Genomic DNA, 26,962 nt, shown 5'->3' with positions numbered 1-26,962 from the left:
AAGAGGATTTTTTCTGCTTAATATAGCATTCTCAGGTTACTTTATATTTATTATTCTACATACTGCTGGTAAAAGCACACATTTTTAAATTCCACAAGACTAAAATAAGCAAAAAGCTTCTGAACTCAGGTCAAAAAAGCTTTCACCAATCAAAGCATAACCAGTGGTCTAGTAAACTAAATTAATAACTGCACAGCTTCACAGTCCAGTACAAAAACTCAACAGGATTCTACAAAAGCAAAAAGAAATGAGCTAGAATGACTTAAATATAGACTGCAACTTCCTTTATTATCAGTTAAAAAAAAAAAAAAGCCATAAAAAGTCAGGATAAACTGTAACAAGCCCTTACTGCAAACACCAGGTCTGCACATGGAAGATGCAGCTGCAGGAGGAGAGCACAGCTGATCCCCTTAGGATTTCCAGTTGCACTGGGTCTGTGTGGTTTAACCTCTACTCCCTGCTTTGGATTAAATTATGTGACTGGATGCTGCACTTGGAGCATGGAAGGTGACAGACTCAGGCAGCTGTTGCTTTCTGCAATTTCACTGCAGCTAAACTGGATGCACTTAGATAGAGCATTGCTAAATTATTTGATAGAGAAGGGGTCTCCTGGTCAGATTTTACATGATTATCTGTAAAAGTTTACAGAAACTAATGGACATTAGCCTTCAGAAATCACACTATGCACACAGAAGGCACCTCAGGCTGAATGCATTCTTGTTTGTGAACAGACTGAGATGGAAAGGTCCTGGGAACCTTGAACTTAGATTTCCCACTGCTGACAGCTGGTCACCTGTAACAGGTAACTTTCTGTCAAAATAAGTAGTCTAGGTCTTTGGAGTTGTGGAAGTCATAGTTGTAGGTCTCCATGCCTCTGAAAACCCTTCCTCTTGATCAATAATTAGACATGAAAGGAAAAAAATATGAGGAACAGTATGATGTGAGAAGGCCCTTGTGCCATGTTTATCCAATAGTAAGGAGCCCAAACAAGGCTATTCCTGGGCCATCCACTGGGCAGAAATGTGGAGGGAGTGAACTCAGAGTTTGGTCAGCCATTTTTTCTGTATGGCCAGTGCTAGGAGTCGAAAGATATATAATATTTTTATGGCTGGAGCCATTAGGTATACACAGATAAACAGTATGCACACTGTGAATGCAACATTACATTCTCTTGCATTAAAAAAACAGGTAAAATTTACCAATGTAATATCACAGCCATTAATAATAATAATTAATAATAATAATTAATAATACCAGGTTGGAGTGATGCAGCAACTGAAACCTTATCAACTATGCCAGATTCTAACACCTAGACATTGCAAGGTCTGCAGTTATGATGGACTACCTGAGTCAGTAACACATGGAATTGTCTAAACAACATTTGCATATTTGTGTAATTATTTCCTAAGGTTAATTAGCTCCTGCAAAGCAGCTTGCCCTTTGAGACTGCTTACTGTGACAGGTTCACGTATTTAGTGTTTCAGTGCCAAATTTTAGTTTGGGTTTTGTTTCACCCCCACCCCCCTCCACAAAGTAGCCTCTTGCCAGAAAGTTACAGATGGGTCAAGATCTGGAGACCTTGAACCACCATTAGCTTTACTGAGACAGAGCAGCTCAGATCCCCATCTTAAACTTCTAATACATCAAAACTAAATAAAGTCACCTAAAGAAAAAAAAAAATAAAGACTAAGAAATTTAGTTTTCAGATCTGGTAATCTTCTACTTTCAGGTTTTTTTTTTTTTTTAAACCAAGCAGTAGGAATCACATTTTTCTGAGACAGAGGAAAAGTGAAATGCACACAAATGGGGAAATATGCCAGAGAACTGAAAAGCCTTTTAAGAATTTATTTGAAGGTGGTTTCTCTAATTACCACTTATCACAATAAAACAACTTCTCCTAGCTCAATAAGCTACTGTAAACAAGTATGGTACATGAGCTGAATATGGGAGAACAGAACTGGACACTGCTGGCAGTAGAAGGCTCTGCCCTCCTGTCCCTGGATATGTTAGATCTTTCCCACCAGAACACCTTGGCAGTCACATACAGCTCATCCCATTGCCTCAGGGAGCCTTGGGGCAGGCAAACTTTTGTAATTCACCCCAACTCTTCCAAAAAATATTACATTTAAATTCATATAAGCATAAAAATATCCTGTTACAACAGCACCCTTTATGACTACTATATGATGCTTAGAACCTCTTGCATTTTTCTCACTCCTTTTGCAATTATTTGCCTTACATGAGACAAAAGCCATTTTTACTATGGAGGAACAAAATGAAACTTTATAATGGGTTACTACCACCAGAGCAGCTCCAAAATTTCCACGCAGGACACGGTCTAAGAGTTTTTTTGTCATGGTTCAGCAATGTCACTTCCTAATTTAATGATCCCCTCCCAACCAAGACTTCTCCAAAGTAGAAACCATTCCTCCCACTGCTCTTTTGGTGGGGAACACAAAAGACAGAGGTTATGGGTTGAAATAAGAATTTACTGGAAACAGCAATGAGATAAAAAACCAAACACTAACAGTAACAATATTAATAAGAAAAGCATACAGAAAACTTTTACATAAAAAAAAAAAAGCTCACTGAGCCCAAGCTGACCCAAACAAATGAACAAAATGGCAAACAAACCCTCCTCACCTGTGCTCTTCTTCCTGACCTCTAGCCATGCCACCTCCTCCTGAGAAGCAAGAATTCCTCATTCTTGCCCCAACAGTGACAAGAGGTGATACAGAACAATAACCTAGACATGCCCACATGGCTCCAGACTCCGTTACCTCACAGTTAATGCAAAAAAAATTAACTCTGTCCTGGATGAGAACCAGGATAGCTTTGAGGACAAGAAAGATGAAACAAAAGCATAAATACCAGGCAGTATGTGATTTCCCTCCCACACCAGAAAGTAACTATGGCATTACAGCCACAGAGGAAGATTAAAATAAGGAGAGCATATAAACTGAAAACAGCAAATGAAGGAAGCAAGCATTTTGTATTAATGCATTTCTGTAGCCTGAGTCTGTGAAGACAAGACCTGAAAGTGTCTAGGACAGGACATTTAACCAGATTTTGCCTTTAACTGAGAAATTCCAGTGTATTAGGAAGTATCTCATCTACCTGAAAATCTTTTTAACCTTTACAATCTCTGAGTTGGGAGAATTCTTGCACAGTTATTTGGGAAAGGTTCCCTACTCCAACAGGAGAGGTGATCCCAGGAGACAGCAGGACCTTTTAGTAACAGTAGCAATGGAATTTCTGCTTCACTTACTGACACAGACAGCACTAATCTGTACGCCACATAGATACATAAACATGAAGATGGGCTGGCTCTTGCACAGCTCTTAAATAACTGAGCTTTCAGGAAGCATGGCAATAGTCATACCACAGCAGTATATTCTATATAGGGGCAATTGCAGCTGTCTGAAACCACACAAAAGGATGCTGCAAAAACACCAAGATCATCTCAGCAGCAAAGCAGTTGAGAGTGTGGGAAATAATAGTGGAGGAAAAGTGACAGTGGAGGCAAATTTACACCAAATCTTAAATCTGACAACATGCATCTGAAATTCAGTTTAGTAGGTCATGTAAAAAGCACAGGAAAGCAAGGATGATGAAGGCTGAGCAGTGAGTCAAGCAAGTTATTTTAGTTGTGTCCTGAGTGAGAAAGAGACAACTTGAGAGAAAACAAGAAGAGAAGAGATGAAATCATAGACAGCTGATGCTCTGGCTTTGACAGTCTGAATAGAGGACACATTTCTTTCCTCCTTTTATGGGCTCTGTATGGATTTTATTTGCATACTTGGCCATATTAAACCACAAAACTCAGCAGCATTTGATCAGCTGTGCAGAGTGGGTTCATGGTTACCAGTGTCTGGTGTAGCTCTATGGAAACACAGAGCACTGAAGCTGCACTGGTTCAACACTAAAATCATGTAAATGTATGAGTGATGTTATTTTGTTCAGCATCTGTACTCAGAAATTCCTTACTTATGACCTTAGAAGGGATTAAATCATGAGTCTTCGCAAGTAAAAATGCCAGACTCTTGCACTTGCAGGAAGAAGGGGTGAAATAAAAATTACACTATCTTTCTAAGGGCACTTTGTGAGGTGGGGGCCAGATGCATACTCTGGCAGTAGGCAGCAGTCAGTTTTGAGACAGGAGAGACCAGGTATCACAATAGCTAAGTCTGGTCATTTGTGGAGTGGCTGGATATAAATAGCATAGCCAAGGCTGTTACCTGGCACATGCCTTCAGAAAGCAATATGGCAAAGTGACTTGAGGCTGATTTTCCTTTTTTGTATTACAGATCTCAGTTTATTCCCAAATCTATTTGAGGTGCTTCTGTTTCAATTTCTTCTGCCTATTTGATTTGTGAATTGGGCTGGTGATGGAAGTGTTCCCAATATTGCTTATGAAGCCCCAGTAATGTTGTGTGAATAGAGTCAGCAGCACAAAGGAAGACCAGAATTCTTACACATTGCAGTTAAATGTCCACAATGCTAAGTTAAAGGCAATCCCACCACCTAAACTGCCAACAATTTATCAGGAAAGCATGCAATCTCAACAGTCCTGCTAAACCAAGAAGTATTCCATGAAACATGCAGTATCTGCCCAACAGCCAAATAAAATATGTAAATCAAAAATGCGTTTGGTGGACTGATACAAAATGTAAATTTCCTCCAGCAGTGCAGAGGGGATGAAGAGCTGGTTTGAGCAGAAGTGGTGATTCCACCACTTTGCTATGGTACAACTCCAGAGATCAGGCTTAAAATTACAAGTTTTAGCTAATGCAAGACTGATGTCTAGCCATGATTTTATGCTTTGTGTTTGGGCTCCTCCCCAGGGCTCCCACAGCTGCTCTCCCCAGCTCCCACCACAATTACCACTGAAGATGACTTCAAATCCTGTCCCACTTTCCCCACTTTGAATGCACGCTGGGCTTTCCCTGGTGAGAATGGCCAGGAAATAAAATTCAGACTTCTGCTATATATATATGCAGCAACAGAGCAAGCTTGGATACTAACATGCTAGAGCAGTAGGAGGGAGTTACTTTTCTCTGTTATACTCCAGCTTTATGGCACACAAGAGGAAGAAAAAAGCAACTCCAAGACAGAAAACCAGTTTATCAGCTAAGCCTACAATCACTACACTCCTAAACAAAAACCTAGAGCTATTTCTGGATTAAAAAAACCCAAACCACTCAGATCCCGTTTCCAAAGTGCTCCAACTACCTCTGCCCAGTTAGAAACAAGGTGGAAATCAAAACACTTTCTACTTGCTTGACCACAGGCCCTGCCTCCAAGACCTCACTTAAAATCTTTAAACAGGCCTCAAACCTGTTCAACAATGCCCTAAAACCACGGAGAGGACACTATCAGTGCCCACAATTATTCTCCAGAGAGGTGCCAGTGGTCTCAGCTGCATTATTGCAGCACCACACTTCTTTTGTGGCCAATGTGGGTTTTCACAGGAGCCTTTGAGAGTGTCACCATGTCAGAATCACACAGATGTTATATTGATATATGAGTGTTTCTACAAGGCTGATGTTGCACATGGAGTTTCTTAGATTTTCACTGGAACTGAGAGGTGAGTTTGGACACGGATCTGTGCAAAAATAAAGAAAGCAGGAAATGTTATCTGTGCCCTTCACTCCTCAATGTCTGAGGCTCTCTGCATGGTGAACACATTCTGCTGCTCTGTTCAAATGCTCTCCTCACTTCTCCCGTTTTTATCTGGAAATTCAAGTGACTTTGTAACCTGAAAGGGTTTGCTGTTTATAAAGTTAATCCTGGATTTCAAGCAAAATTAATTAAATATCAAATATTATTACACTGTCCTGGTTAAAGCATCTGCTTGTCAGCCAGGGTAAGACAATTTTATCAGGCTGTTGTTCAAGTCTGGATTTTCCCATTATTACTTCTGCTGGAATCTGGCATGTCTTGCCATCACCACCCAGCTTCTCTGGTAAAGTGCTGGAAAGACGACTAAGACCAAGAAATTCAGGCAAAATCAGTTACTTAGTAGCTCTTAATTATGACCTTCAAAAATAAGTTAATTATTTTATTCTTATGACAAGAATGTCAGTAAACACAAATATGATATTTGTCTTTTTCAGTCTGGGCACAAGAATGTTGTTGACTAACTGAGATGAAAGAGTTGCAGGAGAAGAAAATAAATAGGAGGAAGGAGAGTAATTTATCAGAGGGGGTTTTACTTAAGAAAAAAAGTAACTGCTTTCCCTTTTAACTTTCTGACAGACTTCTTGAATTTTGTATATTTTTTCCCTTTTCCATATAATTTACAGTCTTCCAGGCAAAGAAAGGCTGAATTTGAAGCAGCATATTCTGGCAAACAGCTTTGAAATTCTGAGTGGAGAAACTCCTCAGACTGAAGATGTAATAACAATTCCTCAGATTAGTGCTATCTGCACAGTCATACTATGGCTATGGACAAATAACTGTGCAGCTCACAGGAAAATCCCCATGCCACAATGATCTAAGCATTATCTGCCAATCTCTTGCAGGTGGACTTACACATTCTAATTTAAGTAACAATTACAGTGGCTTGGCCAAAGATATTCCAACTGGTAAAAATACTCAAAGACTGGGGCAGCTGCATTTCAGTACTGTACATTTAATTTATTTTTTTTTTAAGCCTCTCTGTACTTTTTTCTTTCCAAACTACTCAATCTCAGGATATTCTGCCTACAGCATATTTCTGCCTATAACATAACGAACCCCATCAAACACTGCCTTTTGTATGATCAAATTATGGGAACGAAAGAGTATTTCTTATACAAACCATCAGATTCTACTTCACAGACATCCTCCTTAGCAGCCATATTTCTTGTAATTAACAGAATAATTGTGAGGCCAAGTAAATAAAACTGAATACAATACTTTTATAAAAAGAACTATCTTTACAAGACACAGAGAGATCACGTCAGTCATTTAAATTATTACATGCATTTTTCTCAACACTAAAAGCAATTCCTTTGGAAACGAATGCATCTGAAACATTCAAAAACTCTTAATGGAAGTTATGCAGAAGTGTTATTTTTCTACTTCCTATAGTACTTAAAAGCCTATTTCATTCTCCTGTTCTTTCAATCTGTTTATATGTTGCAATGAGAAACAGACTTTTTTTATAACCATGCTATTCCAAGAAAAATATAATTTTTGCCAAGGAAAATGCAGCTTCCCCACCACAGGAAACAATGAATCTACACAAACTTCAACACGTTTAAGTAAGATAACAACTTAGTATTTTCATTAACAGTTATGGTTTCAGAACAAACCTCAGCTGCACAGTCTCTGTTACAGAATTTATATCTTTTGTGTGAATTAAACTAAACAGAATGGCTTTGCTCTGTACTGTTCTTCACTTCTCCATCTCTATTTATTACACTCAAAACTGGTTATTTTAGTGGAAGAAAGATTTAAAAGGCTCAAATATATTTGATTTCTCTTAATAAAGGCTGCAAAGTACTCACTGCTTTAAATAAACTGATATATTACTTAAGGCACAATTACAAAAATTTGCTGAAGTGCCTTAATAGAGGACTATAGTTAATTGTATTTGAAGTAACTGTCATTAGCTTATAAAGCAATTATCTAAAGACAAACACAATCTGAAATTCATATTTGAATCTTCTGTTGGTTCTGATTTCAATAAGCTGAAAAGTTGACTGTTTAGCTACTTAACACTGAATTCTGCTTCCCCATTTCCCTGTGCAGATGCACCTCTGTTATTTTTCACAATAACGTACCCTAGGAAGTGATCTTTCATCCCAATGAGTTGCTTACACAACCTCAGAACTTGCCTGCCATACCTCTGTCTTGAACTCTGTGACTCCTTGGTGTTGATTATTTCATTAAAACAGGCTCTTTTCCACACAGATTAGCAAGGCCGTTCGCATTGCAGCAGTGGTGCATCGCTGTCGTCGAAGATCATTAGATATTAGATCAACAGCAATTTTCTTCTAACACATTGCAATTTTTTTTTTTTTTAACAACTCAAAACATCCAATTACATAACAGACAGCTTGGCTGTATTTTAAATTAGCACAGATGCTAAAGCCAGGAAATGTAATTCTCGGGATATCAGAACAAAAGGTTCAAAGTAAAAAAGAATTCTTGTATACCATAAGATTATCAGGACTAGACTGTCACACTGTGACCTTCCTGGCGTCTAGCTAATCTGACAATATTTGGCAGAGCATTGTTTCAAATCAATAACTAATTAACAAAGTACAAAAGAAGTTGTACTGTTTTTGAGCCTCCTTGTTAAAAATGGCTTTTGGTTGCACATGGGCAGAAAGGTCACTTCTATGACATCTTCAGGAGTCTTTCAACACCTTGCCACTGTCAGATTAAATTACTTTTAGCAATTAATTGTCATAAATTAAAACAGAAGCACATTTGTTACAGCAGGTTGTCATAATGACATAGGGAACAGTTGTTTTGATATGAATTTTTTCCACCTACTCTCTATCATATCTTAATTTTTTTGGTTGACCTAACTGGAAAATTGGGAGCAATCTTGTAACTCAGGCGGCATAGGCCAAACATTGGGGGTCTTACTGAGATTACAGACTGAACAACAACAGAACAGAAATTCCAGAGATAACTGAAGATCCTGAGAATATGTATCTTATATAAGATACGTAATATATATCTATGCTGCTGTGTGGGATAAGAAAACCCTCAAAAAATCACATGGATGCCACTTCTGTTATTGTTATAAATGGTCCTTGATGCCATGCAAATCCATTATTAGAAAATGTCATTTGTTTGATGTATTTTAAGATTAAGTGGATTGAACAACTGCAGCCTTCCTCCACTCAAACCATTAGTTTTGGAAGCATGGAACTTATTGAGATTTAATGAAAAACATGTCTGTTCTTTTAGTTCCTTTTTTTGAACTCCTCTGTATGCCGATGCACATGTCCATCTTACAGATTAGTCCTCTGACATTTATAATCTCATGTTTGAGTCTGCTAAAAACCATTACATCAGGATGAAAACAGACAACAATCCTAACAGAAGTTCCCTGGATAAGGAAAAGACAAGCAGGACAGATTCCATCCTGCATTGGAGAAGAGAAAGACTGTGCAGAAGAATAGATCTGGGCAACTGCAGAATCTGTCCTGAATGGTGCCAGCAGAAAAACTGCAACCCCAAGAAGTCTCTGTGCAACTTGTCTCTAGTCCTGGTTGCCTTTTAGGAGCTGATTAACCAGATCTTCAGGCTAACAGAGACTCTGGAAGAGCTCTGACACTTCTTGTAATAAGCAGCTGAGCACTGTTTAACAATCTATGTTTAACATACTTTTCTATTTTTGTTGTTAGCTCTATTAGAGCAAATGTTTTCTATACAAAGATATTCTAAACCTTAAATCTTGTTGAGTTATAGAAATGAAAATGAATGGTAAGAATTCACAGTTGTCAGGTACCATGCATCTTGGAAATCCTCCATACTGTGATCATGTAGTGCAGTGACCAAATACCAAAGCAGCATGGACCTGTCTGGAGGTGGAAGCATTCATACAAAACTGGACAAAAGTCTCTTAAGTAATTTGTAACTCTTCAAGAACATGGGCACAGGTGTAAGAGATGTAGTGAAGCACAATTTCTGTGCATGGGCTTCAAGGCAACCTGCAGGGTAATGCACCAGCCTCTGCTAAGCCTTGGGTCTCACCTTGAAAATAGCAGTCTAGACAAAATCTTCTAAGAAGTAGTTGTGCACAGGCTTAATTAAAATACTCTTCACTAATGATTTAATAAAGTACAGCCTTTCTAATTCTGTGATGTCTATCCCACTTCTTTGCAAATGATCAATTTAAATGTCACTCCTTCCAAAACTCACAAACTGCTTTATAGCCTAAAACGGAATCTTGTGGACTCAAATTAGAAATTTAGACAAAATCTTGATGAAGACATAACAAAGGAGAGGAAGTAGGAAGGATGTGGGTAGTACTTGTATCCTTCTCATTATTCCAGAATGGTCATGCTAATAACATCTTGACATCTGTGAAAAATACCCAAAATTACTCTGCTGCTCTGGTTGAACGTCCTTCAGCAATTTAAAGATAATGATCTATCTTGGGGAAATTCTTGATCTCTGAAGAAATCATGAATATTTGCTCAACACCCCAGTGTGAAAAATACCAAGAAATAGCAGTGCTTGTCTGTAGTTGTTTATCTTTCTCAAGATGCATTTCTGTAGCAGTACTTGTGCAAGACCACATTGTTTTAACCATGGTGATAGCCTGGTAAGCTTCCTGGTCTGAATAACCTCTTATTGTGGATGGCCAACCACAATCTCAGTAGCAATAAATGTTCTGAGACAGTGAAATTTGCCTCTCTTCATTATGTCCACTCTCTCTACTCATAGTAGAGAGTCTAGTAGAGAGTACTGCACTTTATTAAATCTAGTAGAGAGTCTACTCATAGATGAAATAGATCAAAGGGCTGAGGTTGAAACTTTGTAATGTCAAATCACTCAACTACATCAGCCAGAGAGAACCTCTGAGGGTCACCTAATCCAAAACTATGCTCAAAGCACTTTCAGCCAGGACTGGTCACAACTGCTATACCTCATACTATCCAACAAAAGCAAGAAAGTGGGAGCTCTGTAGTTATAGTGTCGCAGAAATGTAAAAATGTACATTGTGAAAGTCCCAAAACTTCATTCAAAGGCATTTGAGGGAGAGGGACTTTGCACATTCTCCAGAGAAGTCCTGAAGATGACTACAGCACTTTGAAATAATGAAATAATTTATGTTACTTCCATGCCATAGCATTATCTTTCCAATTTTTGTACCCTGTGTGGACCCACAGTACAAGAGAGGCAGTGGTCATGTTTTGCCATCTGATTTGCTAGTCTAGCAAAGCTGAACTCAGACTAATCACTTTGTTTTTGGGTAGAAACTTTCCCAGTCTGGGGTTTCTCCTCTGCCCCGAGATCACCCCAGAGGGACACGAAGGTGGTTCAAAACCTGGTTTTCTCTGAAGCAGCTGAAGAGAGACTGCCGGAGACAGTTTTCTCTTTTTCCAAGGACAGTTTATTGTTTCTTATCTCTGGGACATTTTGCCTGGCCAGCAGCGGTCTGCTCAGCCTGTCATCCATGGTGGAATCTGCCTGGTCAAGGCAGGGCTTATCTTATATAGTTAGTACTACGTATTAAATGTTTACAAAATTTTACCAATACAATACAATTTTATTAAATGGCCCAACCCTGACCCCATCCAATCCAAGAGGCCAACGTGTCACCCAACATGGATGACATGGAGAAGAAGGAGGAAAAGGTGTCCACCCCCCAAATTCTCCATCTTGGCCACGTGTCCCTTATCATAAACATTCAAGAAAACCTATTTATCTACGTTCTAGCATTCTAATTTACACTCTACTCATCATTATTTTCTGTGTCTCTTCTCTCAATGTGGGCAGATTCTCCCAAGGAGCCAAATCCAGCCCCTGCAGCTCCTGGGCAGCACTCAGGGGTCTCTGAGGGGTCTGCCAGGGGGGTTTTTGCACCCCCAAAGGAGCCAGGGAAAAACCCTGGACTCCCACAGAAACAGCCGTATTTTAGGTGTTTTTAGAAAACGATGTCATGGTTATTTACCACCACTGTAACAGAATAACAATAGTTTCTCAACTTCTGCTCCAGTGATGACACTGTTTGTCAGCAATTAGAGAAAAAATAAATTTATACAACAGCCAAACTCTAAAAGTCAGCTAGAGTAGCTCAAAAGAAAGGGAAAGGAAATGGTAAAAGAACATAATGAACAATAATAGCAAACAGCAAAAGAAAGGTATTTAAGACAAGTGCTCTCAAATCAAATGCTGTTATTTTAAGATGTACCACAGCAATAACTCATTTGGTCACTCAAGGCAATGCAGTCAGAGCAGCATACAGCATCTGAAAGCTTCACATGACCCAGTGAGGAGAATTTCACACACAGTCTTCACTGGCAATGGATTTACAGATAATCAACAGTCATTAAACATAAGCCTACCTCTTTCTGGCAACCAGTGCAAGGGACACACAATAAATAACACAATCCTGTCATTGAATATGCTTATTAATTTTTCAAACCTGAAAAGCAGAATAGCTAGAGAAGCAGGGAAGTGTCCTACAAAGTAGAATCTGTGAGGGCAGTGACGCATCAAACCTAAGGCCACACCTAGAAATCTTTCAGAATTACCTAGGCAGCCTAAGCCTTGCTAAATTTCTTCATTACTTTATTTGATAACTTCAAAAGAATTCCTCAGCAAACCAGATCCCAAAGAAGTAAGTATCTGTCATCTTAACATCTACATGCAATTAATTAAAGTTTCTCTTTTCCCAGGTTAAGAAAAGAGTGGTTGTGACACAGTTAAGTGGTAATTGCCCACTTTTATAAGACACAGGCTGAACTGGCAAGATCCATGAAATCAGATTATTCAGTTACACAGCAGGTGGAAAAGATAGGAGAGAGGAATGAAGAAACATCCCACAAGGAAACACCAGTCCAAAAGAACATACTGCAGATGCTTATGAAGTACCAGCTGTATTGCGTGAATTAAATACGTTTTAAATTCCTTGCTGTATTATGTGTCTGGATACACTGATCAAATCTTTGCTTTTCCAAAAAAGAAAACTTTCCAGTTTCATGTATCCTGCGTATATAATAGCATGCATTCAGTCAGAGGCCACCTTCTGCAGGATGCCAAACGTGCAAGAATGTGAGTAGGTTTTGCATGCTTTGGTGCAGGTAGTGCCTGTGAGCACACACTTGCACAACACTTTTTTTCACTCCATGTTTTCACTAGAAGTACCAGACAAGAAGATGTCAAACTGCTGCTTAAGAGCCCAGAAAATCTTCCATCTCCTCAATACAAACAATTCTAAATGCATGTCAATCTTACTTAGTAGTTTCTCTCCAAGCAGTGCCCTCTATTGGGAAAACAAACAAAAATTTAAGTTTTACTTGAAAATGTACAAAATATACCTCACTGGATATCAATAAATTCATTCTTGCCAAGCACCAATGAAAAAAGACAGAGAAAGAGAATGAGAATCAACTGTTCAACAACAAAAGTGTAGAACAATGCATCTGAACAGCATGCAGTCCATTCAGGGGAGAAAACCTGCTACCAACACCACTGACCACAAAAGACAAAAGCATTTTTGATCAGTTTAAGAATCCATTTTTATCCAGAGAGACAGAGATAAAACAAGGATTCAGCTGAGAGAGGAATGGGAAGATTTCTCAAAATTTAGATGAGTTAATGGCTGGAGCTAATTGTAAAACAGACTAGGAATGACTTCTGCCTGGACACTATGGAAATGAAGTTAATAGCTCTGAAGCTGGTAAAACTGAATTCATGGGGAATGCTGATCTGATAGGAGTTCACTAAGATATAGCAAGAACATGAGGACTGTTCTTCTAAAAACTCTCAATAAGGCATACTTCTTTGCCTGCACAATGATGGCAATAAGCTGATTAAAAATATTAACCTTGTTCTTCAAGATGTAAATAATTCAAAATAATATCACACAGTATATTAATTCATAAAAACTAAGGATTTTTAGTTAGTAAAATCCTTAACTGGTAAGAATTTTAGAATTAATTAATTGGTATAATACTTAATTTTTCAAATTTCAATCACCTATGAATTGCAGGGCAGAACCAACATTTCTTCCTGGGCAGCTTATCCCACATTGTTCCACGCCTCTGTTTCCTCCACTATTCCTAGTCCCTCTGGCAGCTGTCACTGCTGCACGCAGCCCAACAGCCTACTCAGGAACCACCAGATTTATCTTAATCCCAAAAGCAAGATTTTTTTTTTCCCCTTTCATATTTTTTCCTGAATTTACTTTGTTTTCTGTAGTAGATGAGGTGAAAACATCCTTGAACTTACTGTGCATCCTGTAACCCGGGTCCCTGTCTGCTGACATTCAGTTCCTAGACTCCACAAATGTTTTTCTGACCTCCATGCACTGCAGTATAGCCCTCATATCCCCCTCTCCAAAACATGTAAATATTTCTAGAGAGGTTCAGTGTGGTGGTATGAAAAAGGCTATTTTGCAATAATGCCATTCAGCTTAAGCTACAAGTATGCAGCTCAGAAATCAATTTTTAGCATCTCTCTTTATCTTTTATCAAGTGTCTTATGGCTGTCTGGTCCCTAAGGAAAAAAAACATGGAAAGAACTTTCAAGTTTTGCAAAAAGGTGTATGATGCCACTCAAGCCCCTGCTAAATTCTTTTTGCCTATATTGCCAACACACTGAAACCTAGTAGCAAAACATGCAACTGTGTGCAGAAGGTTAGAGAATATTATCCTTGCTTCTGGACATCAGCTAAAATCCTTTTGTTCTGCTAGATAAATAATAAAGGATACTGGCAAAGAAGGTCATTGTAGTCCTTCACTGCAGTCACTCCACAATCAAAACCAGCAAATAGCAGAGTTCAAGATGTTTGAATGATTTTATTCACTTTTGCCATCAATAAATACATCTGCATTCTGCTGAGCCGGTTTTCTTCACCATTACCCCACGAACTGACCACGTTTATGAGCCTGAATGCCATCTGAAAGGAAGGAGGACTCTTCTGACTTGTGAGTGAGAATTTTTCTAGCACCATGGGAGCACCATACAGTTCGTGGTGGGCGGAGAGATGCAAGCTGGTTCTTTCTTTTGGAAACTTACATGGCTTGCCTCACATTTTAGGAGCTGGATCTAACAATGGACACTTTACCAGCATCATGTAATGAATGTGTGAAAGACACCAAAGCTAGATGGTCCCAATTTATTCTTTTTCTTTGATTAAACCATACTTGTAAAATGCAGAACAAAGAGGGAGAATAGCAGAGAGAAGAGCCAACAGTGTTCTTGAAGAGATACAGAATTTCCCTTTAGTGATTATCTGTGTGTCTGATTTCTCAATTGCTTAAGAAGATGAAACTTTCTAGAAAAGATGCAAAACGTACTGTAAGAATTCTTTATAATCTAAGGATTTTCAAAAATACCTAAGTTATCTGCTCATGCTAAATAGCCTAAATATAAATTACTGAACACTAGTTTAAATTCTCCACAGTTTAGCTATTTAATGTAAGATGTCTGTTCATGGTAGTATCTATAGAATGAAACATGACATATATATATTTTTCCTGATTTACAGGAACTACCGTAAGAGCTTAAAGCTTATCTAACCATTTAGGAGTGATATAGGAGCCTAACTGCAGGTGCTAAGTGTCATGGTAGATATTTGGCTTCCAGCTGCTGGCCCAGGGTGGTGCAGGTCTCTGGTGGCAGAGCAGATCTTTCCTGGAGAGGAGCTCCTGGAGCACTCAGAATGCCACTACACATTTATGTTCACACTTGAACTGCAGTATCTTCTCAGATTTGAATGCCCAGTGCCCAGCAGTGCATGGGGCAAGAACAACAACACCATGGTGGTTTCTAGGCAGTTCTCATGAGCTTTTTACTATCAGCATGATTTTGCTGTTGCTTACAAGTGAAGGAGATTTCTCAAGAACATAAGGAAGTAACAGGCTTTAAAAGTGGGCAGAGTAAAACCATGTGATATTTCAGAGGTATATATAAAGCAATTTTATATATATATATATATATATATATATATATATATATATATATATATATATATATATATATATATATATATATATAAAGCAATGCTGGCAGTTGTAAAAGGAGAAACAAAATAGGCGTTGTTTGTTGGAAAAGGGAAAACAAAACATGCAGCATGAGACTCTAGAGGCTGAAGTCCTGATGCCCATGTTTGCCACAGACATCCTCTGTGCTGAACATGTATGTCCTTTACCTCTCAGGAGCTGTTTGCCTAGAGCTTGTAATTTTGTGTCCTCTGGTGAAATAAGGGCTTATTATTTTTGTCTCAGCAGCAGGCTAATGCAGTCACACAGGTCTGGGACAAGAGCAGGTGTGCACCTTGCCAAGTCAGAGCGTAGGTCATTGGCCCAGGGGTGGCCACAAGGTGAAACTGGCAGCTGGTGGGACTGCAGCTATGTCAGGAAACAGCTCAATCTTCAGTGAGAAAGAAATCCATGGCTCTGCAAGGTCACCCCACACAAGGGGACACTCTGCTGTGACCTTCATGTCAGCCACACCGAACAATGAGCAGGAGTGGCACAACTGTGCTGGCATGCTTGCCAGGATTTCCTGTCTGCCAGTGGCCACTGATTACTTAAATGTGTATTAAAACAACTGCCTTTTACCACTTTTTCCTAAATGCTGACAAATTATCCAGATATGTGCTTTTTTAGTAAAACAGATTAACTAGTTGCATATGATCTTTTCTGACTTATTCTCTCAGAGAAGATAGGAAAAATTATTTATGAAAAGTATGTTACATCAAAAATTAATTTCATTAATATGCTGTTAATAGAAATGGCACTGTTATAGGTTCTGCTATATTAAAAGTAATATTTGTAATAAGAATTATTCAAGCCCCACTCAGTGGGGAAAAAAAAGGATAAAATTCTCAGCATACAAGCTTGGAAAGGTTTATCCCTTTTGTCCACAAAACCTGACCCCATTAGTTGGTCTGATAAAAGTAATTTATCCTCCTTCTTCCTTGGTTGCCTCTTTGATATCTTTCAACTGTTGGGGCAACAACATTATTGCAAATTACTATAAAATTATGCAATTTATACTTTTTCTTTCATAACATTTCAGAATCTACTCAGAATATTGTTTAAGTGATGAATGCAGTTTAGAAGGGGGAAAATACTGATTTACATTTTTAAGTATCTTCTAACATGGAAAAGACATTGTCAGTGTTAAAATCTGTAGGGAATGGGAGATGGCTGAGAATGGAAGGAATGATCATGACACATTTAAGCATGCATGATCTGTTTCCACAGAAAAAGGTAACAAATTCTCAGTTTACTTCAGTAAGGAATGAAGGCTGGCTAGGGTAGTAAGTTTCTGGGGGGAAAGCTTTAGCCCATATGTACAGAGCAGCCTCTGGTGGTCTAAGAAAAAATGGTAATATTTATAACTAAGGACAGAAACATGTTTTTTAAAAGGATGTATGTACATATTTAGCTATTTTACTCAATCCTCCATTCAACACATTAAAAACCAGATGCTTTTAAAATGATCTGTCAATATGCTTGTTAAAATCCGAACAGTAAGAGTATTAAAATTCATATGCATTCATTAGCACATTATATAAAAGTAAAATGCTTGTGTTTAATCATTCCATAAAAGTATTATAGTCAATGCTGATTATCAAAAAGGTTTTTTTTTCCTGGTTTGCATTGCTAAAATTGAAATAAAATTTACAAGAATGTTACAGAATTGATGACATTTTCTGTCTTCACTTGTGAATTCAGTTGGCAGATGTTTTCAAGAACAAAAAAATCTGTCTTATTACAAAACATATTAAGCAGGTTTTCCTGCCATAATGTTTGACATGATGTTTATTACCCAGACCAAATCAGTTCCTTTAACAAGCCATAATGTATGCCAGAAAGTACATTATTTCATAGTTAAGGAAACTTCCAGCATGAAACAGTAAGTACTTTGATCTTTCAAGAGCACTATGCTTAATGCATTACACACTGCCATAGTAGTTTTTATTTATACTCATTTTGTACAAAGATACAGTGCAGTTTGATATTTTGTATTTCAAGACTCAGCTTTTACATATTCTTGAATAACCCAGCTATATTTTTTTACTACAAAAATAAAGAAATAGTTAAACATAATTACTGAGGAAGAGCTCTAATTCCCCAGTTCTTGGAAAATCTAGCTGCACAAGTGGGAGAATCAACCAGACAGCTTTAATTTGTTCAAACAGCATTTCCTCATTAGATCACAACAGATCTCAGCGACCCTATGAGAATGTAACTGAGGGTATTTATTCCTGCTGCTCAACAGCCTGAAATACTATTTTCAGCATATTTAACACAACCATATTTTTCATTTAGTGTTAGATGAAGTTAAAGCCTTCCTGTGAGTAAACTTTTTGTCTAGTCTATCCACACTTTTTCCTATTTGGCGAAGTTGACATAAGGCCTGCTCAGGTTTTTCAAAACTCTTTGATGAGATCATTACAAATCATATACCATACTTAAACATCTCTCTTAAATGACAGCATGCTTTATTTTAAGAGCCTATTGAGTCAAATGTAGGCTATACTACACAGTAAGATTGTATCTGAACTGCCCTTTCAAAGCAGCACCAACACTATACCCACAGCACCCTGTGGAGGCAAGTCCTTGGGTGCAGGCAGGGAGCAATCCTATGGACTCAAGCACTGGAAGCAAGAAAATTGCAAATATGACATTGCACCTCTTGCAACCACCTACACACTTAGCAGTTCTGACCAACAGAGTAAATGGAACCCTAGTGATGGTCCAGTTTTGTTTCAAAAACTGGTAAGCAAGGAAATTACATTGATTTGTCCTGCAATACACTAAAGTAGGTATGTTTTTCTTTCTGTTTCAGAAAACCATCTGTACTGGAGTCTACTAAGAAAAAAATCCCCAAAATAATAATTTCAGAATACAACACTAAGCTCATAAAAACCACAATCTCAATTAATTGGCCTGGGGAAGGAGACTACCAACCACACTTTCACTAAAACGTACACTACTTCTTTCTTTGATTTGAAGAAAACCAAATAAAGCAAACATCAACAGTCATATTTAAGGCACAGAGCTGTGCAGAAAGGAAAATGGAATGGAACAATATATTTTGTATTTCGGGGGTCAAGCCTCCTGAAACCAAATTTCACGCCTCATCAGGCAAGAGTCATGAGAAGGTAGAATTGCTAAAAAGGTTATGAAAAAAAGGTTCACTTTCAACAAAGGAACACTGAACCTGCATGCTGACTAGACTTCTTTTCAGACAATACAGCAGCACTGTCCACTGGATTCTCATGGACCTTAAGTTAAGACTGGCTGCCTCTCTCAAGAAGGAGGGTTTGGCTAGTGGGCAGAATAGCATCTTATAAAAAATCTGCAAACAGAAAACACAGAGCCCAGTTGGTGACTTTGAATATATATATATGCATTCCTTTGTTTCCCTTGCTTAGGTATTTTTCAAAAGAGAGTAAATATTTATGGTATTAGGACAATCTCTCATCCAAGTTAACAACTCTTTTAACTAGCCCGCACAGTTATATTTCTTCTACAAAAAATGTTATTCTAAAAAAAAATTAACAGGATCATATTAAAATTTAAAACAATTCTAACAGGCTGGATTTTTCTCTGTTTGTCCTCAGAATGGCATACGTTTTATTGTTTTACCTTCAGTGGAGTTTCTGATGTGTTACTGCTGAATGAAAATAGTAACTTTCACAATAAGGGTTTTGGAAATTGTATGACTCAGTCTGGAATGTATAATTCATAGTATGTATATGAAGCAGAATGTGTCAATGTGCAAATAATATTGTTTGTGCCCCCTGCAGAATTAGAAATCCTCGGGTAGCACTATTATAATGATCCCATGCTGGTAGCATTACAAAGTGCAAAGGTCCACTGAGTCAGATAAGGGCAGGGGACAGAATTTCTTCATCATACTATTCTCAAATTATTCTAGCTTAAATATTTATTAATATATTAGCCAGTTTCCTCCTTTATCTGCCTTCAAAAGTTTAGCTCAAACACAGTGGATGGCTGCTCATATAAAAACAATACATTACAGGGTGAATTTGCTACCACACAAGATGAACACTGGTATTTTCCACAATACATTATTAATTTGGCAGGTGATAAAAAACTATCACGCTGCAACTACTGCCTGCCCAATATAATACAATATAATACAATAAAATACAATAAATGCATACATGACATGTGAAGCTAGTATGCTGCCTAAGCTTCACTACAAAGTCTTTCTTAAGAACACCTCTGTTTATAAAATGGTTTTTAGAAAGTCTTTCTTAAATAATTTCTTTCTTGATTACACCAGTGAGTTCCTCTGGGGTTTATTTGAAGTTTCCCTTTGAAATTAGAAAGAATATTTCTGTAACACTTCCAAAACTTCACGATCAATAAATGACCAAAAATACCAACAGAATAAAGAGCCAGGAACTCTGTATAAACTCCTGAATGTCATCTCAGTAATATATTTGTTTTTAACAAAGCATGCTGTTTTTAGCCAATATAGGCAGTGAACACATGTATGCATCAATAAAGGAGGGCAAAGAAAACCAAAATAAACTTACTCTAATATAGATCTGCATAGTTTCTTTTTCTTTTTGTGGATTTCGGTACTTTTCATAGAAGTCACGTCTCTTCTTTGTTTCCTTCTGGATTTTATCTTTTCTTTCTCTCTTTTCTGCAGGTTCATCTGAGATATCAGAAGACAGCTGTATTTGGGCTTTTGTCTTCTCAACTTCAATATAGTTCTCATTGGGATTCAGAACTATTACTCCATAGCCTTCCTGTTTCAGAGAGTCACACAGAAACGAGAAGAAATGTGAAAAGGGATATTTAATGCTTGAAAATGCTTTGCATTTACTTTAATGCTCTTTAGAACTTTTTATTTATTTCAGCAGCTTCACACAACATCACTTATAGAAGGGTTTTAAAAAATATTCTGCATTAAAGGGATATTGATGTGTGAATATGTATCTGTGCATGTACTTATACACATCCCTCAGTGTCAGAAAAGTTGCCTGTTTTACCTTTAAAATAATTTAATATGTTGTTTTATTCATAAGCACTTTATATGACTTTTCTGGAAAACAATACAGGAACTAAAAGCAAAATGTTGCTTTAAGAACCCACATAATAATGAATAAAAAGCTTTATGCCCAGCCAGTAAAAACCTCGAAAATAAAAAGGATTGAGAGATTTTATATATAAAGACAGATACATTAAAGAAAGCATGTGAAAATTATTCAACACATTTTAAAATAGTAAAACCTTTTGTCTAGCTGACAATAAGCATGCAATGGAAAGGCAAATAGCAGCAGCAACAATGAATCAATACCTAAACTGATTCAGTGGTGTTGCTTACAAGTCAACTCTTTATGGTGAGTCTGACATTTTAGTGCATATTTAAATCTCCTGTAAAAGTTCATTGGGATTACACCGCATATTCAACAAATCCAGAGCAAATTTGTGACCTGCAGGATGCTTTTGAGCATATAAGGTACATTTTTTGTGCCTCAGGAAATGAACTGATTGAAAAAATATGAATTTATGAATGAAAAATAAATCTTGAATAAATCAGCCAATCAAATTTTATTATTTTTAAATGATGACAAATCACAAAAAAATCGTAGTATTTGTGGAAGATATAATTGTAAATGAAGGGAAAAAAGAGAAGCATTGGCATTTAACAGAAGTGTCCATAAAGTTAACATGGGATCCCAGGCAAAATCAAGCTATCCTTTAGAAGTAGATTTTAATAAAGACTTACTTTTTGGAAACATCTATATTAATTATCTAATGGAACAGCTTTATTCCTGCTTTTCACTTGGTGCTTCATTTTCACTTAGTCCAAGCATAAGGATCAAAAGAGGTCACCTAGCTGTCCAGAGCAAACCAAGTCCACCCCAACAAAAGATACTTTATTTGAGCTTGCTTTATTCTAATCTGTAGAGCCATTCACTAACCTTGTAGCTCATTGTGGCCACTGTCAGGTAGACAGATTGTCACTCAGTGATTTTCTACAGTTGGACACACTCGACTAGTTATCAAAATCACATCTGAAGGGAGTTCCTACCCCTTATCCTCGTGCCCTTCTCCAACGTCTGCCATAGCTTCTCCTCCCACCAAAAACCAAGTTAAAGGGCACAGTTGCACTCTGCTAAACAGGGTGAAATAGAGGCATTCAGGATACTACCTCTGGCATAAGGGATGTAGTCAAAAAAGGTCACAATAGGCCAAAGAGAAAATTGTCTCCTTGTTAGATGCAGCACCATAAGGGGTCTCCTGTCACATGGTTCTCCTGTCCTGCCTGCCATGAATTCAACTGGGATAAATATAAAGAAACAGGCAAAAAATAAATAAACAATAGGAAAGGGTGAAAGAAAACAGAAAGTGAAACACAAATTTTAAAATCTATCCACGTCATGCCTGGCTACATTAATGCACAATGCTGTACTATGAACACATGAATTTCATAGCTTGGAAAATTTGAAAGCCCAAACTTTATCACAGAGAATAATGTGGCTTCCAAACATTCCTAAACTGTGCATCTCAGATGAAAGGGTAGATTTTGAGCCTGCTGCTGCTAGAGTTTTTGCAGTACCTGGTAGGCTGGTAGTTTTGGGGCTCTTCATCTTCTTGACCTGCTTGTTTTGAGCAGAGACATTTTGTGTATTGATTTGTTTTGTTTTCTACACCATGTGAAATGCAGAATTCATGTGTTTATTACAGATCTAGAAGTGTTACAGGGATTTGAAACTCTGTGCACTTCAACCTGATCACAAAACAGTCACACAAATCATCAAAGAAGTGGAATTTGTCTAAGTTATTGATTATGTAACTTTAAATTACATTACTCATTTGTCCCATTTTATGAGGACACAATGTCAATTTTTCACGTAGACATCAACAGGTGAAATATGACTCTATTTTTAAATTCACTATTTTATATATATCAGTTAATGGATTTTTATTAAATATATTTTAAGGACTGTAACATGACTCCCTTTATATTTTTTTACAATTTCTCCTAGATAGCAGGACTTTCCTATGAGTAGAATGTAAACAATTAGGTAATAACTGAACTAAAATTTTCCCCCCCCCTCTATTGTGGGAAAGCTTTCTCTTTGGAAAGTAACCTCTTTTTGGACTGTTTTGCTAACATGATAGGCTGTATCTCCCTTTCTTTCCCTTGCACTTCTGCATCCTGAATTTCCAGAAGAAAACAATGGCACCAGAAAGATGATTTGAGAATAACATATAAAAATCAACACGGGAAAAAAAAATTACTGTTAAAATATACCCAATTACAACCTGTGTCATTCAGCCTTTATCTGAGCATTTTCTACTGAAAAGAAATACTCTGCTCTAAATAACATCAGTGTAAACAATATGGCTTTTAACTTCAATTAATTAGAAAAAAGTGATTTATGTGGGCGTAGCTATACCATTAAAGTTTAGTGCAATCAGAAAATGAAAAAAAGGTGGAGCTCTAATGCAGTGAATTTGAGAAGCATGCAAGCCAGTGCAAACCCCAGAACACAAGACAACTAATACCTTAAAATTTAATAACAGACTAGATATAGTCTTCGGCATAACTGTTAACACAGACAACAATCAATTCATTAAAAATATCCTTTAAAATGAAAGCCCTTTTCAGAAAAACCTCTTTGCATGCAGGACTCTCTTAATCATTTTGCACCGTATAGAGCCTTGATGCCGGAAAGTATTAAATGTGTTATTACAATGTATTACTTAGTCATTTGTTAATGTGGTGCTAGTGCAGCTATACTAAACAAATCAGTGTCACTAAAAATACCAATTTCAGCCATGATGAGCTTACATCATTATTAATACATAATGACCTATTGCTTATTTAAGTGCCAGCCATCCAGGAGGGCATCTAAATCTTGCCACCCCCAGTGGTATTAGGTGGTATGCAAACATTATGAGGTGGTATGGAAATATTAGATAATAACACTAGTTTTCAACACAATAATAGTAGTTTTCAATGCAATCGTTTTCTTCTGTGTTACCAGTGTGCACAGAAAGAGAAACCACTTTTAAAAAGTTTTTTCATGGTAAAAACCTAAGCTTTGAGGACACTAACCCCCCCCATCCCCATCAATCTTCAGCCATCAGTGTACTTGTGATAAGACCTTATAATTATGGCAGACACTGACAAATGGAACTCTCAGCCTCTAATCTACAAAATTCCAGTTTCTCTCTCAGACTAAAGCACCAATTAACTTCTGTTCCTCTCACATAGTAATGCTTCAAGGTAAGTAAAACTTAATCTACACTAACTCCTACCATTCACCAGGTTGCTGCTTCTGCAGGTTGACGATTGCTATGATGAAAGGAAAAACATGTTTACTAAGTCAAGAGCTGGAAAGAACTGTGAACCTCAACTACAGTAAGTAAGACAGAACAATTTAGAAGGACTTTTTCCATTGTAATATGTGAGCCAGAAATGGGGCAGTACTTTCTGCCTCTTCCAGGGGGTAAGCCTACAAAAAAAATATAACCTCAAAGTATTTGAGGTAAATTCCAAATCTTTTCAAATCTCACCTGCCTGGCACATGAGTAATGAGCTGAAACCATTTAGATCTGCATATTAATCCTCCAGGGTGGGACACCATATGTCACAAGAGAGGTCAGAGCTAGACAGATTATCTTTTGACCTATGTAACTATCTTTTTGGTCTGTGAGTGAGGATCTGAAAGACAGAATTTTCCTACGTTTGATCAACCTAAATTTTAAAGTTTAGTTTTCTATTTGGATGTTTGGCAGCAAAATCAGAATTAATTCCTTGGGGAAACACAATTCAAAGCAATCTGCTCTTAAGCCTGCTGGTGGTTAAAACAGACACAGCGATGTCCATTCATCTTTCTGAAAGAAGTATGCTCTGTTCATTTCCCATCTTTACTGTGAGAAGGGTACATCTATGTCACTACTGCGACACTGTAGGTGCAACAGCAGGATGAGGTCATGACAACCAATCAGAAGTCACTAGTGAAGCGTTAAAGTAAACATAGCTGTTGGAGATGCAGCTCAGCTTGAAAAATGCCCCCTCCATTATTTGAGCAATTTTCTCAAGACGTGACCTGTGACTGAAACGCCTGAAATGTCAGTTGATTCCGCTTTCTGTTTCCACCCAATGTACATTTTGGCAACTGCACCCTGCTAACACTGTGATATTTCCATCCCTGACATACCTCAGCCGCCTGAATTCCAGCACTGTGTCCAAGTGTGTAAAAATGCTTTGCCTCTGCCAAACACACTTTTGTCCTGCTAAGTTCCAAACTTAAAACAGCTCATCAGGTTAGGCAGGAAAAGAAAACGTACCACAAAAAGATTTTAGAGGACCACCTGTTGTCTATTATTTTTACATAGCACTTACTCATAAATCATAACACAGGGTAATTAATCAAGCTGTCAAAGAGAAGGTCAAAGGTTATGTGGGTGAGTCAGAAGGTCATGCATGGGCTGATAGAGGTCAGGGTCACACTGCATTCCTCATTATCAAGTTGGGATGAGAGACGGCCCAAGCAAACAAAAGTGAAAGCAGATGGAGAACTGAGTGGATAAAAAAGAGGAGAAAATTTCACAAACAAAAAGGAGTGGAAGAATGTGAGTTACCTTCAAACAAGGAGGAGAACAGAGCAAAAATACACTGAAATGTTCTCAAAAGATTGCACATACTACAAAGACACTACAGTTTGATAAATACACTAACTACAATTTTCCATCCAATTTTTTTTGCAAATATTAAGTAATGCCACAAAATGTGCATGGTAGTTTTGGTTCCATTTCACATCTGAAGTTAATATTTTCAAGGTGAATTAGACAAAAGGGACTTACTACTGTGATTAATGCAGATGGATATGTAAAATACTTCTAAATGCTTAAATTTATTCTTGTTTACTGCTACAACGAATAGATGTTCAATAAAGAAGTTATAACCTGCCTGAAAGATGTATAAAGAACTGTACTTTCATATACACAAATCTTTAAATACACAAAGCATCATAAAAGTCTTTCTAGATGACGCAGCAGTTATAAAATATTCAATCATTACACTGACCTGAATTAGATGCAGAATACTGTACAAAATTAGCTGTCACCCTTTCCTCAAAATCTTTGTTAATCTCATTTTGAATGTTTGCAGCTTTATCAACACATGAATCAATGTCAGTTCCTTGGTTACTGAACCGCTGTACTTGGAAGAAGATATAATTAAAATGTTTTGGCACAGAAAAGGTGAAATTGTATCTTCTCCTGGTCCCTGAGGAGTCTGTAAACATGTAGGATATATTGACAAACATACACCCTTGTCTAGAGCCCTGACATCCCAGGTCACCCAGCTGCTATTTATTTCAAAACATTCACTTTACACTTATCCAAACTGCCACCTGCTGTGTAACTAACTTTTAATGGATATTGGAGTTATAGAAACAATAAACTCTTCATTTCCTTTTTGTTACTGTGTTCCAATTTGTCACTACATTGCATCCAGACCTATTTGCATGCAGAACTGTATTTATCTTATTTCACCAATCTTTATGCTGGAAATTATTAAACATTCCATGGCTACGTCTTATTTTACATTTTGTTAATTTAGTGCAAGTGCAGGTACACTAAACAAATCAATGTTCAAAGCTACAAAACCTACCAGAAAGCTGTTCCCATATTTTGAGTTTACTGTTGAAAAGTTTTGAAAAGAATTTATGTTTTACATCTCTCTATAATTAGCAACCCAAATATGTCTATGTGTTAGATCTGCAACCCTGTTTTATGCTGTTTGTTCGCAAGGTCAAAACTGAATAAAAACATCCACGAATTAAAAGGATTTTTAACATCCTCAGTTGTTTACTGTATTCTTTATAGGGAAGTTCCATGCCTTTACAAGCACTAGTTTCACTAGGATTTGCAGCAGAAAATTATTTCTCATGGCAAATGAGAAACAAGAAACTATGCTATAGCATTAATTTAATTCTGTGAATTAACAGAAAGTACTATGTTCACATTCAACTTCTGCTTCAAACATTGTGTAATAAACATCAGACCCCTCTCTCCACTCTTCTTGATCTGAGATTTGTGGGCTATTTGTAGAAATCACAGGAGACTGAATGGATGTGAATCCACCCAGCCATGCAGGCAGGATACTGAGCTGCACATAATCTATGCACAACAACTGCCCAGGCTGTAAAACCAGATTCTGCTTTTCTTCACTAAGTGCAAACAGCTTTGGGGTTGCCCATACAAGCTGTGAAAGAATGAACCCACCAGTTTGCCCTCAAGATACACTATAGGAGCCCCTT

The 26,962-nt window shown here is 37.5% G+C and overlaps 1 protein-coding gene across 5 annotated transcripts in view; it reads right to left on the bottom strand.

Moving 5' to 3' along the window:
• ARB2A (ARB2 cotranscriptional regulator A) overlaps positions 1-26,962 on the bottom strand; it is a 221,542-nt gene that overhangs the window by 78,158 nt on the left and 116,422 nt on the right. For all 5 annotated transcript variants that reach the window (XM_079331363.1, XM_079331364.1, XM_079331366.1 and 2 more), the window contains exon 7: positions 20,207-20,425. In XM_079331363.1, the coding sequence (XP_079187489.1) occupies positions 20,207-20,425 (219 nt within the window). The remainder of the gene's footprint in view (positions 1-20,206; positions 20,426-26,962) is intronic.

The sequence above is a fragment of the Erithacus rubecula genome, assembly GCF_903797595.1.
Source record: "Erithacus rubecula genome assembly, contig: SUPER_Z_unloc_3, whole genome shotgun sequence".
Classification (NCBI taxonomy): domain Eukaryota; kingdom Metazoa; phylum Chordata; class Aves; order Passeriformes; family Muscicapidae; genus Erithacus; species Erithacus rubecula.
The sequence above is the reverse complement of the archived record's forward strand: the minus strand, read 5'-3'. Positions and strand labels throughout refer to the sequence as shown.